A 14,044-nucleotide genomic window follows, 5' to 3' on the forward strand; every position below is an offset into this window, starting at 1 on the left:
GATCCCTTCACTCCGGAGTATCTCAAGTTAGACAAATAAGGTTCAAATGAGAACATTAAAATAGCATGTGCTGGATTGTAGAGGTTTAACACGTTTTGTCCAGATGAAAAGCTGCAGAAGCTCATGTTCCCTCATGTCTGTTTAACACCCTCACTTTCCAGCTGAGCAAACAGGCTGGAAAGCAGTGTGGCAGGGACACAGGCGATTTGTGGCTGGCTGGCCAGGCCAGGATTCTACCCCACTCTCGGGGTGGCAGTTAGTGCCTTTGCCTCCCTTGAGAGGACTTGCTTTTGCTGGTAACCTCAGGCCTGGCTCTTTTGAGCATAAGACACCCCTTCACTGTTTTCTTCTTATTTTTATTCCTAGTCTACTTAAATTTTTTTTTTTTTTTTAAGAATTCCGTGTGTGAGGACTGCATTTACTTCATTTTCATCCCTCCGTCATCTCTTCCTCCAGCTCCTCCTGTGCCCCCTCAAATTCATGACCTCTTCATTATTGTTACCCTGTGTACATGCATACACACACAACACCAAAACCAACAAACAATAACAATACCAAAACCCCTACTGACTCATCAAGTGCTGCTCCTATGTACATGAGTTTAGGGATGAGTTCACCACTGAAGTAAATGGATTCTTCCTCTCTTTGCTGTCATTGATTGCTTTTAACTCTTCATTTATGGATGAGGCCTTGTAAGACAACTCCCATCGCCATTGGCGTATCCACTGGAATTGTCATTTATGCAGGTCTTGTTTAGGATTCCATATTGCTGAGATGTAATGGGTTCAACCGCCTTTTCATGCCTGGCAGACACTGTTTTGCAGCAGGTGTCTTGGTGCTCTAGCTTGCCACCTTCTCTTCCATTCCCCCCCACTCCCCCCCCCCCCTGCACCTCCTGTGTAAGGATTGCATTGCGGATGTATCATTTGATGCTGAACACTCCACAGTCACTTATTTTCTGCAATGTAATAAGTTGGTATCTCTGTAGTGGTCTCCGTTTATTGCAAAAAGAAACTTCTTCGATTAGAAGTGACTTACCCATTGAGTATAAGGGTAAGTATTTAGAGTAGTTAGAAGTTATATTGGTTTAGAAAAGTGTCAGTAGGCTATCCTCTAATGTCTATGGCCTCTCTAGCCACTGGTAGTTAATGAGTCTCAAGAGCCACACACATTTTCTGTACCTTAAGTGTTCTCTGAACTCTTCTTGGGTTGATGGTCTTCAGTTGGTCCCCTTCATGAATCTTGAGTTGAGGCCTCAGCTAAGGGAGGAGGTGGCTATCATCCCCGGAAGTGGTGATGATTTATTTTTTGTGACCATATCCTAGCTCACACTCCAAGGGTGTGCTCAGTCAAAAGCCTTTTGTTCATATATCATGTCACCCTCTGGTGACCACACTGTCTTTTTTCCTGAGTAGATCTTTTTCAGGCATAGATATTGTAAAACTAAGTGCGGGGATAGATAGATCTCTTATTTATTGCTTGGTTTACATATACTATGGGGCTGTCAGGGAGAGAGAAGATTTGAGAAAAAGAGGGAAAAAATAGAGAAGAAAGAGAGGAGAGAGAAAGTTAGAAGGCCTTTGGTGTAGGAATTAGCAATGCCATGTGTGTGTGTGTGTGTTTGTTTGTTTTTTATGACTTCATAGTAAATGTCACACATAGAAGCTGCTAAACACTACACAAACATGATCTCACACTTTCTATGGCCTACAGGGATTATTAGCTGGATTCTCTGCTCTTAGTCTTGCAGAAAATATGAGCTATCCTCACATAGAGGGTTCTAAGACTTCTGCATTTAGGAGAAAGAAGGTACTCTTGTTCACCTCTTCCCATTGAGTAGGTCTGGGCTATAATTCTAATGATCCCACAAAAACTTACAAGGAAATTTAATCCCCAGTGTAAGCAACTCAGAGGTGAGACACTGAATTCTCTCTCAGATTAAGGAACTACTGGGTTATCTCAAGACTATCTCTGTCACAAAAGCTGGTTTGACTCTAGTCCTTGGATCCCCTTCCCATTACCTGTGCTGTCTTGTATGTCTGCAGATTTCCTGCTTGTCCTTCACCAGACACTGCCCATTGGCTTTGAGCCTCCGACTTACCACAACCATGAGCTAAATAAGCCTTTGTAGTTTATGTATCATCCAGTCTAAGGTATTCACTCATCGCAACAACAACAACAACAACAACAACAACAACAAAATGATTAAAACAGTCTAAGGTATCCGATTCCCGTGCTGGCTGGTGAATGAGACATGTAGCCCCTTCTTTGCCCTCATATCTGTCCTTGTCTCTGACATCAAGCATAGATGCACAATGCTCACATGCCTAGGTCCACCTCCCATTGGAAGCTGCCCCACGGGTCAGCTTACAACACAATGATTGGTCACCTGGCTTCCCTGTGTGTGACTGACTCCAGCCCATTCACAGAAGCCAGGCATGATCCTGTGTATCAGTGTTACCAGTCTTAGGGTCATCTTGGAATATGCTGCCATATATGGGTAGCATCTCTCCTTAAAAAGAATTCACTATAGTATTCTTTGTAAAAAAAAAAAAAAAAAAAAAAAAAAAAACCAACAGTGTCATTCCTAAAATTGCTATAAGCTCAAAAAGAGCAAGAGCTTCTAAAGAGGCCCCTGTGCATCAGATATATTGACTTCTGCCTTCTCTGTAGTGCTTTCTCTATGTCTTGCTATGGAGCCTGTAGAGCACAAATGTGCATAAATCACACAATGTGTTGCCTCCACCCAACCTGCCTCTCCTGCTTTCCTTTTCCTAGCAATTCAGCCTGTGAACTGTTCCCAACCAGAGACATAAGATTGAAGGTCACGAGGGAGGTAATCATTCAATGTCTAACAGTGGGAGTGTTTTCCTACACAGGCATCATCAGGCCATCTTGTGGGACAATTGTAGTGGTCCACCCCCAGTTACACAGACTTAGGCTGGTCACTCCATGTGCTGTCTTGATGCGTTCAAGAGACTCAGTGACCATATGTGCCTGGGTCGGCTGAGAAAGCAATCAGCACCCTGGTTTACATTAAACATTATTTATAACCAGGTGTGTGCTTTAAAATTGTCACAAAAGAGGTTAGAGGGTTAACTCAGTAGTAGAACAGCTATGGGCTTGGTTTCCCAGCAGTAGGTTAAGAAAATAGAAACATACAATAGGCAGTGGAGAAAATATTCAAGCCAGTAACATTACCACTTGCCATTTAATGTCATAATCCCATACATGGTTGTCTCTGGTGTGGTACAGGCAGCTTGCCGCACGGCAGCTTTGCTTGTGGCAGCATTGCCACAGACCTGGAGTTAGGCACTACACCATGCCGCTACAACAGCTGTTATATCATTATGTGATGGTATCCGATTAGCATACTGTTGCAGAGGTCAGGTATTGAGCTGATCTTGTCAAAATAGTGATGCGCTGTATTAATCTATGTGCTGCTGCAGCCAAGTATTCAGAGCTGGGTCCTCAGGTGGCATGTATCCGTGGTCTGTAAATGGCCATCTAACCAGTGTTCTCATATTGCCTTGTGTGGACATCTCTGTTCCGCCTTTCCTTGTTAGAAGTTCACAACTCAGACTAGAATACCACCTCACCATAACCTCTTCACTCAGTTCCCTCTAGTTAGAAATACCCTATCGCCAATTGTAGGCTGAGTTAGCGGGGGTTAAGACTTCAGCATACAAATTTGGTGTAGCACAATTCAGCCCAATATGTTAGGAAAAACTGATAAGAAATATGTAGCATCTATTATTCTTGGGGGGGGGTTGCATCCTTAAGTACACATTTATCATGAAAAGAAGACAACTGCATTTTATGAGGGATCCTTGGTTTATGAGAGCAATATGGTGTCTGTGTACTGCTTGTTTACTAGTGATTTCCAGTGTTGGGTTTCTCAGGTCTACCCAAGACATGAATTCCTGTGCCTGCAGGGCCCTTTCCTTAAAGGCTATTCTTCTAGGCATCCCAAAGAGGGGCCACTGTTCTTACTTATAGCCTGTCTTGTGGCTCATTGAAGACTGGCCTTTGGCTTCTTTGTGGTGTCCCTGTTGGCTAGCTCTGTTAGGGAATCTCCTCAGGGTACACAGGCCCCTCTCTATTACTGTTCAAAATAAAAGTGAGCTCTAAGTGGGATGTGAAGCTAAGCTCTCTGAATTTTGATACTGTGTACAAACTCACAAAAGATGGTACCTCTGAGCTTCTTTGCCTCTTGTCATCACTGTCCTGGAATGGGTCCCAAGGCCACCCCATCTGGGGGGGGGGTCCTATTGGACCAAAGCCTTGCCCATGGACCTGAAGACATCTACTGCCATTCTCTGTGATTGAAAATGTTTTTCAAAAGGATTGGCTCTTTAAATTGCTTTGCACTTTCTGTAGAAACCCAGTAATGGTGTTGATGAAGAAGGGAAATTAAAGGCAAAATGGTTGTAACGATATAAACTCAAGGTCTGACCTTTGGAAAAAGAATTGTAAATGTACTTAACATATTTAATCTATTTGATAACAAGGTCGTATTTCTCCATGTTCAGAAGCAATCAGACTGGTAATTAGCAAGCAAAACAGGTGTTAGAGTGTCACTTCTGTGCCTTATATCAAAGCTACCCACTTCTGGAGGTTTCCAGGGGGATCTTAGAGTTTCCAGTGGGTCATATAGTTCCCTAGGCTGAACATACTAGGTCTGAATGATCGTTACAGTGGACCTAGATGGAAGTACATTTTGCTGTGAGATCAACTGTGTGGACTTGATTGCCACAGCCCACAGGGCACTCTCTAGTGGATGTGTCTGTCTCTTAGCATCTATATTCAAGGAATAGAAGCTGCATTTAAGTCTTACTTTATGATGCCCAGTGCTGTGCTTTGAACATATTTGGGTCTGTGGATCTTGAATTACTCAAATACAAGAAAATAGAGGCTTAAAATGGAACTCCAGCCGCTTGAGTTTCTGAAGTAGAGTCCTTTGAGTGGGGAAGTTTGGGGGCAATGTGGGCATCATAGCATCTGCATTAAGAAACAGAGGCCCAGACAGATGAGATTACAGAGAAAGGAAAGCAAAGCAGGGGAGAAGCAGAAGGTGGCAGGCGGCCCTTGATGTGGGATTTCCTCCAGTCCAGTGTGGACTCTAATAAAACACTGATGGCAGTCAGCTATCTACACTCTATACTTAACAACCAAAGGGCCAAGACCACCCTCAAGGAAGTGTTAAAAAGCAGCCTTTGTCCCATCAGACTTAGTAGATTTCTGAGGGAAGGCCTTCCCTTCTCTGAGGAGCAGATGGGAGGTGGGGGGGGGGGGAGGAGAGGAAAAAGGGGAAATGTGGATTGGAATGTAAAAAATAAATTAATAAAAAAATGGGAATGTTCAAAAAATTCTACAATCCCCAAAATAACAACAAAATAACAAACAACAACAATTAAAATAACAACAATTAAAAAACAAAACAAAACAAAAACCTGACCTTTGTGCTGGATTAGTGGGTTTGTATTTCCATCAGTCATGTGAATGATCCAACCAGCAGGTTCTGAAGGCTGCTGAGGTTGGTGACTGTAGCTTGTGTCATGGGCTTCATCTTGATTCGGTAGGGAGGATTGATCTGGTCTCACATCCGTTTTGCAGACCCAGCAGTGAAATACGGCATTGCTTAGCGGTCGTTCCCGGGCCCTGCAGGAACTCCCAAGCCAGCACTTGTCATGAACCCATGTCTTGCTAAACCACTGCAATGTAATTCTCCTTTCACTGGGTTTAAAATTTTTTAAGATATATATATATATATATATATATATATATATACGTATACGTATACGTATATGTATATGTATATGTATGTATGTATATGTATATGTATATGTATATGTATATATTTATTTATTTCAGGCAAATAAATACAAAGATGACCATTACAATTAAGTTACATTTTTGAAACAAAATTGTGGCACACAACAGAACCTGCCATTGTAACTATTTTAAGTGTATAATTTGGTACCATTAATGATACTGTATAGTTGAACTGTCATCAACATTTCCTAAACTTTACCATCACTAGATAGAAACTGTGACAATTTTTCTTTTGGTTTTGGTTTTCCTCCTCCAGCCATTGAAACTCTAATCTCTTCTTTACATGTACCTATTCCTTTGTGAGAGGAGGCATATTACATAGTCTGTTTGTGAACCTTCACTTAACACAAGACCTTCAAGGTTCACCTGTGTTCTAGCTTTCTTTCTTAAGTACTGGGAAATATTCCACTGCATGTGTATTGTATTTGTATGCTGATCCATCAGTGGAAGGGGAGGAGGGATGGTTTCATGTTGTGGCTGATGTCATACATAACGAACATAGATGATCTGTTTGAATCCTTGCTTTCTGTTCTTTGGGGCCATTGGTCTGGGAGTGGTCCTTTTAATTATTTTCAAGTGATAGTATCCTTTTATGGTATTTTCATGTTTGGTATCCATAGTGTTGAATGTCACACCATTGTCTAGCTCCTGAACATTTTGTCAGCCCAGAAACAGCCCCCTCCTAGTTAAGCAGTCAGTTTTAATCTCCCTACCTTCCAGCTACTGTAGCCTTGAATCCATATCCTGTCTCTATGATTCTGCCTATTCCGGCCATTTCAAATAATTATATGTATATGTAGCCTTGGTGTTGTTTCTGAAAATAATTTTATTGTGAAAAAGTAGACATAGCTTAATTGGCCCTTAAATACTCATCAGCCAAATTCAGCATGGTTGGATCTTGCCAACCACATTAATCCAAATTTCTCATTAGGGAGGAAAAGAAATATGTGAATCGATACTGGAAAGAAATCCGAGTGGGCGACTTTGTCCGACTCCGCTGCAATGAGATCATACCTGCGGACATCCTGCTGCTGTCCTCCAGTGACCCTGATGGGCTGTGCCACATCGAGACTGCTAACCTGGATGGAGAGACCAACCTGAAGCGGCGGCAAGTGGTCCGCGGCTTCTCGGAGCTCGTAAGTGATCTGCATTCCCAGAGCACCACCAGGATCTGTCTCCCCTGCAAGTCTCTGTCGATGGGCTGGGCCGCTTTTCCTAGTAGACAGCATCTTCGTGCCTCAGCCTGTGGTCATCCTGCTCCTACAGGGATGGGGCCCTTTCTGACTGTGATTTGTAGTGTACACTTAGTGAGTTTCTCAGAAGGACATTAACTTTGAAGAACTGTTAGTCAACATTCTGAAGCAGTCAACATTTACTGAGTCATTGTCCTAGGTCACTAAATAGTAGCATAGCAGCATCACGGCCTGTTCCCATGTGGGTTGGGAACATTGTCTCCTTAAGTGGCTTTCTCAGTTCAGCCTTAGGGCTTCCAAAGTTGATGTATGAACCAACAAGTAAGTTGAGTGAGGAGTAGGAAGGGAGGCAGGGAGGTTTTACCCACAAACAGGCTAGGAAACACAGAGTCCCCAAGGGGCTTCCCCAGATGTGTTTTTAAAAAATGGTTTCCCCTTCTAAGTCTGTGTAGTAAGAGGCATTCAGTGCTAGTACCAGATGAAATAACCAGATGCAAGTCCCCAGACATCAGGAAATGTCTATGGGGAAGTGGGGAAGCCTTCTCCTGACCCCACCCACCTACTCTATCCTGCGTTGCTTGTCTGAGTCACTCCTTTAGGTCTGGCCATTGTGTGTACTGAGGATGGCTTCAGAAAGTGGGCCCCAGCATTTGAGGGAGGAAGTCACTGGGGATTTCTTCTGGGTCATCCTACCCACTTCTCAATAGAGTTCTTTGGGGGCTGAGAATCAGGCTTTAGCAGCTGGCATGGTTTGATAGTTTATGGTTCTACTTAGACATACTGCAGGCTTTGTGGGTGACGTGATTCCTCGATCAGGATCGCTGAGCAGCTCGGAGCCCTGTGTTCTGCTGTTCAGTTCCCTCAGCATCACCCATCACTGGTGGAGATGCCTCTCCACACTCCTAGAAGGCCACGCAGGGAGATGAATGCTGAGACCTGTGTCCGTAGCTTTTGAGGCAGCTGCCTCTATGGATGTCACTTTCTTACAAGCCTTTGCTTTACTTACCACATTCACTGTCCTGCCCTTTCCCGTTTCCTCCACAATTTCCTCATTTATCTTTTGACTAGGGAAACAAACAAAAACAAAAAGCCCGATTTTCTACCAAATATATTTTGTGAAACTGTAGATACATAATTTAAAAATTACTTGTGTGTGGTGGTGTATGCTTATGCTCCAAACTGCCTAGAATTTGAGGCAGAAGACGGAAAGCTCAAAGCCCAGGTGGGCTACGTAAAAAAGACATTGCTAAAAACAAACAAACAACCTAATATATGTTTGAACATGCAAAATACCACACACACACACACACACACACACACACACACACACACACGCGCGCGCATTTGTTTGTTTAAATGGAGTACTCTCATTCCAAGCCAGGAAAGCTACAGAGCTTGTATGTTAAGGGATCCGTGCAATTTCTGACCTTGCCTGATGATTATGCTTTTCTGAACTTGGCAGTTGTGTGTGTATCCACATGCAAGGCAGTATCTTAAGAAAGTCTCGGCAGTAAGTCAGCCTTATATGTAGGTTTCCGCACATGGCCCACTGTATCTGAGAACACGAAACCTCTGCCTTCTGTGCAGGAGGCAAGTAGGTGGGAGGGGAGCATTGATAGCTGCAGGGGACATAAGTCCCCTTCCAATTCTTACCAGGAGGCGAGAAGCGGTGGGCTGCGACACAAAGAGCAGCAAAAAAGTAGCCAAGTGTATTGAGGATGAGGCAGACCTCAGTGATCATGTGTGAGTATCTGAGGTTGAGGGAAAGATGATGATATGCAGAATCATGGGTACAGTGTCCATGTTCGGCTCAATGGCAGGGATCGTCACAAGACGGTCTTCTTAGTTTACTTCTAAGAGTTTATTCATCTCATAATGTTTACTCTTCAGATTCTGAACCCACCCTCCCCCACCCCCATTTCTCAAACAGCAACCATGGCACGTCATAGCTCCCTCCTGCCAGGCAGGTATAAGTAGGATGCTTAAGATTCAAAGATGGCATGATGGCTAATCTTGGTTCCTTGGGATTTAGAATCACCATGGAAACAGATCTCTAGGGATGTCTGTGAAGGATTATGCTGTTCATTGATGTGGGAGACCCATCTTCACCGTGGACAATGTCATCTCATGGCCTGGGATCCTGGAACGAATGGGAAGGAGAGAGAAAATTGGGCACAGGCATCCATCATGCTCCCGACTGTGGATACAGCATGGCCAACTGCATCACATGTCGTCAGGAGTGCCTTGACTGCCATGGTAGACTGTATCTGTAGAATTGCAGGAATAAACCCTCAAGCCGCTTTCTATGTGGTGTTTTGCCACAGCAGGAAAACTAACAAACACAAATGGTTGTTCTCTATCTCTCTCTAGGGTAGTGGTTGTAAACTCATGGGTTGTGACCCCTTTGGCAAACCTATATCTCCAAACAATATTTACAACTCATAGTAAAATTAGTTATAAAGTAACAATGAAATGGTGTTACAGTTCGGGGTCACCCAACTGTATTAAAGGATGGCAGTGTTAGGAAGGTTGAGAACCACTGCTCTCAGGAGACCTGAGGAGGACACAAATAGAACGAATTCAGAATCTAGACAAAATGGGTCAGACCAACAGCTAAATAGCTCTGACTTTTTAGTATAAGTTTCTTTGATAACAACAAAATTATTCAAGATGTATGCACATTTTGACTCTCACATTGATGTATTTTTTTCACCTTCAGAATTACTGCTTTTGCACTATAATTCTGAAATTTGTGTGTATTTATTTTCCATGTGGAAAGTAAAAAGAAAAGAAAGAAAAAAGTCTTTGGCTTTTAAATGCCCAACAACTGACAAACCAAGCCTCTCATGGCAGCATTACAATGTAAGTGCTAATTCAGGTGTTTGGTTTTTTTTTTTTTTTCCCCCTCCTATTAAGCATTAGAAAGATGAAGAATGGACCATGGTTTGGATCCTGATTTATGTAAGATTCAAAGTAATGTGTTACCAGTTTGGTAGATGGTTAATTGGAAGGAGAAGAGTGCAGGAAAACTTAAATTAGAAAGGACTTTTATATCTGTTTAAGAATAACAGGTAGAAGGGGATGGCTTTGTCATCAGAGTCTAATCAGGAGATAAATCACACGTGATTACATCAGAGCATGTCTGTCAAGGATTGTTGTGAGTTCTTGTAAGGGAGCACAGGGTGCCCCACCCCCTGACCGATGCTCTGCCTTGGAGCTAGACCTCCAGCACAGACGTGAAGCAATCTTAACGTGAAATGAGGTAGTTAAGGACTGGGGGTGAGTAGCTGTTGCAATCAGCAGATCAGCAGATCTAAGATGGACACAGCTTTCTGTGCAGGGAACTGCCATGGCTTGTGGGAAGGGGAACTACTGAGGGGCTGTAATTTTGGAACTTTCTGAAAGCCTACCATAGAGGGTCATTGAGAGCTGCCATCTTGGGAATTTGCTGGATACCAGGGGAGCCAGCCTCTGATCATTGCCCACTGGGGATGCTACACTCTATGTGTTGCTCAGGTGGACAGCCCTGGCAGCTGCAGCGGGCCATAATTAAGATGGGTAGATGTAGACAGTTGCCCCGAGGAACCCTAGCCTTTCATTATAGGAGGCTAAGTGACATTATAGGGAGAAACAGCCCAGCCTGGGACAAAGCCTACAAAGGTTTTGTTTTTCATTACCCTGAAGTCTGAATCATGAAGAAAGTGTGGCTAAGTCCTGGCGAATAGTTGGGATACACACACACACACACACACACACACACACACACACACACACACACACTCTCCCCTTCCCCTGGAGGCAGTCCTTTACTCCTCCACCTTCCGCCAGCACCCTCTACTGACAAGATAGAAGTTAGCACCTCTCCTACACATTCTCAGACTTCTTGGATAAAGTCTTCATCTGTTGAGGACAGTGAGGGGGGGGAGGAGGGACAGAGAGAGAGAGAGAGAGAGAGAGAGAGAGAGAGAGAGAGAGAAGAGAGAGAGGAGAGGCTCATGCAATGCCAGATCTAGTATTGTAAGGAAACATGACCAACCCATGTCCACCAGCTAATGCTTCTTTTAAGGCCAGAGGTTAGGAGTGCCCATGCTCAGCTGTCAAGGGATGCTTCCAGAGAGAGGAGCTTGAACCTAATCTGAAGGCAAGAACAAAGGTTGGGAAACTAGTTCTTTGGTGCAGTCACACAGACCTACACACCCCCTGAGTGGTGGAAATGTGTTCATTTAATGAAGAGTATTGGGTAAAACTGTACACGGTTGAGGGGCTATAAGACAGACAGGAGGCAGTGGGTGTATCCTACCCAGACCTGATAAAAGGATGAGGATCCAGATTGGGTGGATGGCTCCACCATAAAGCCTCAGTCAAAGGCAACTTGGAGTTTTTGACTTAGAAGGAAAGGTTTGGTTTAAAGCTTGGAGTTGGATGATAGCAGCCAAGAATTCAGGAAGGATTATCAGTGCTAAACATTCTATTCAGAACCGTGAGTCACATTTATTCTGCTCTCTTAGATGCTATACCATAACACACCTTTACAATTGAAGTAGAGTAAACATTATCTTTTTAAAAAATGAATCCTATGAAATAATGATTATCCCACTGTGTTACCAGTGTGAAATAGATAAGGCAAAGACAAATATTATGCCTGACATCTTCCAGCCTGCTAGTCTAGGTGGTGCTGGAGCAAGGGCGGTTCTGTCTGAACTGTCAGGGAGGGGTCAAAAACATGCAGGTTTTGTCTGTGTTCACATATAGACATTCACACAGACCTGCAGGTTTGTTCTGAAGCTGTGACTGCTCCGCCATGGCCCAGGGAAGAAAGTCTAGCTAACCAGTTATATTTGCATGGACAGCTAGCCCTGCAGGCATTTTCTAAGCAACTCAACTGATAAACAACACTCACCTTTGCAAATTTGGATTCATTCAACAAATAATGTATTGAGCATTAATAAACCTGGAAGCATTTTCTTCTCCTGGCGCTCATATCATCTCTGTAAATAAGTAAACTTGGTGCATGGTTGAAATAGTAAGTGGGAGATGTGTTTAAGAAAACAGAAGTAGGGTGGGTGAAAAGCAAGGTAGGCGTTGGGGTTTCAGTTGATGGTGGGAGGAGAAGGAGGGTAGGCCAGGGGTCCCCAGGGCAGGCCAGAGGCTGGGTCTCTGTTGGAGGAACCCTCCATGTGTGGTTTCTTCATCAGCTGATTTACTGAAGGAATGTGTTCTGATGGTTTTTTTCTTGAGTGGATCAGTCCCTGTTGATACTTAGCTTCTACTCATGAATGGGTGTGAGTGCGTGGGTGTGAGTGTGTGTGTGTGTACGTGTGTACATAAGGATGTCCAAATACAAGCATATGGTATAATATCTTGCTTCACTGGCAGGCACTTTTGCATTATTATTCATTCATTCATTCATTCATTCATTCATTTATTTATTTATTTATTGAGACAGGATCTTGCTACGTCGCTCAGGTTGACTGCAATCTGTGATCTTCCTGCTTCAGCTCTTGTAGTGCTGGATTGCGGCCACGTACCAGCACACCTGACTTGAATTACTTTTACACATACAGATTTTGATGTCTGTAATTTCCTGCACTGATAACATCGTGTTCCAGAACCAGTGGGTTTCTCAGATAATGTTCTAAGGAACGGTGCCTCCTGTCTTGTCATTGGCATAGCTGTGAGCACTGGCCTTAGGTCAGTGTGCCCAGATTGTCTATCCACTACAGAGTGGACTGAGGAACACTCTGTTCCTTGTTGAAGGTGTCATTTGTCTCTGGGTTGTTTTGTGAGCAGAGTGCCCAATAGGCTGAAACTTCCAGGCGTCTACAGAATGTAGCAGAGAACACCTCACTGCTTTTTCGGTTAGAGCTGTTCTGTTTCTGAGTTGAGCAAGCCTACCTTTGCGTTTCACCACATGGTCCTGTTTAGTTTGCACGTGGCCTCCAAAATGAAAGCCATGTCTCAGTCTTCATTTTGCTAACAGTACATCTCGGGCTCTCATCCATCCACAGGTTAAAGAGCTGGGAACAGTGAGATGCAGGGGCACGTTTATCTTTCCTGATGATAGAAATGTAAACCAGACCTTGCACACTATGAAGCTGACATCAACAAACCACTGTCACCTACTAGAGTGTGGATGGAGCCATAATTTCCGAGATCAAAATTGGATTTAATGGTGAAAATTCAATAAATTCAGAGCCTTTGGCTTTATTTATGCTAATGAGTGCTGAAGGGGACTTAAGGCCCTTGGAGAGTCTTAACCAAGCCGAGACCGGGACAAAACTGAACTTCTCCAGCCTGTCAGATCCAGTAAAACAATTTTAGTCACTTAGTGTAAATGCTGGAAGGCTTTACTCTCCTCTGTCCCTCACCTACAAAAGGCCAAGAAATGTGCGTGTCACTAACTGTGATGAGAAATGTCCTCTCCTGGGCTCCAAAGATCAGTTACTTAGGAACTTCAAGGCAAAGGCCAGAACTGGCCCAGAGCCGTTTAAAGATATTCTGTCTGTTTGTCTCTGTCTCTTCCTCCCCCCTTCCTCTATTCCTCCCCCACTCTCTTTTCCTTTGTTTGTTGGTACTTAGGATGTATGAAGCCCTGTGATCAACAGCCAGCAATCTGATGAGCACTCCCCCCAACCCAACCCAAAGATTCAGCTAAGCAAAAATATCTAAACTTTGAGTTGAAAGAACAGATAATTCTTGTTCACCTAGAATGACTGACTTTCATCAGCGGCACCTGTCATGGGCTGAAAGTAAGCCTTTCATTTGTGTGGTAAGAAGGGCTAACTTAGGTCAACTTCAAAGGCTTTACAGATCTACGTTTGTTTTGGACAAAACCTCAAATAGTTGGTTGCTTTGCTCATCCGGCCTTTATCAAGCATGAGAAGCCTTGACCACTAGGCAGGAAATTCTCCAAGACAGACACTGAAGCCTGCCCTTTGCCTTGGCTCAGGGAGACCCCATGGACTATGGACTATTGTCATTTCACGTGAAAGGCTGGAAAGGGGTTATACCGGGTC

General features: G+C 43.7%; 1 protein-coding gene across 1 annotated transcript in view; it reads left to right on the forward strand.

The window, feature by feature from the left end:
• Nucleotides 1–14,044, forward strand: part of Atp10a (ATPase phospholipid transporting 10A (putative)) — a 146,311-nt gene that overhangs the window by 66,124 nt on the left and 66,143 nt on the right. The window contains exon 2 of the mRNA XM_051174120.1: nucleotides 6,767–6,971. Coding sequence (XP_051030077.1) covers nucleotides 6,767–6,971 — 205 coding nt within the window. The remainder of the gene's footprint in view (nucleotides 1–6,766; nucleotides 6,972–14,044) is intronic.

Source organism: Phodopus roborovskii, unplaced genomic scaffold (assembly GCF_943737965.1).
Source record: "Phodopus roborovskii unplaced genomic scaffold, PHOROB, whole genome shotgun sequence".
In the NCBI taxonomy this organism is placed as follows: domain Eukaryota; kingdom Metazoa; phylum Chordata; class Mammalia; order Rodentia; family Cricetidae; genus Phodopus; species Phodopus roborovskii.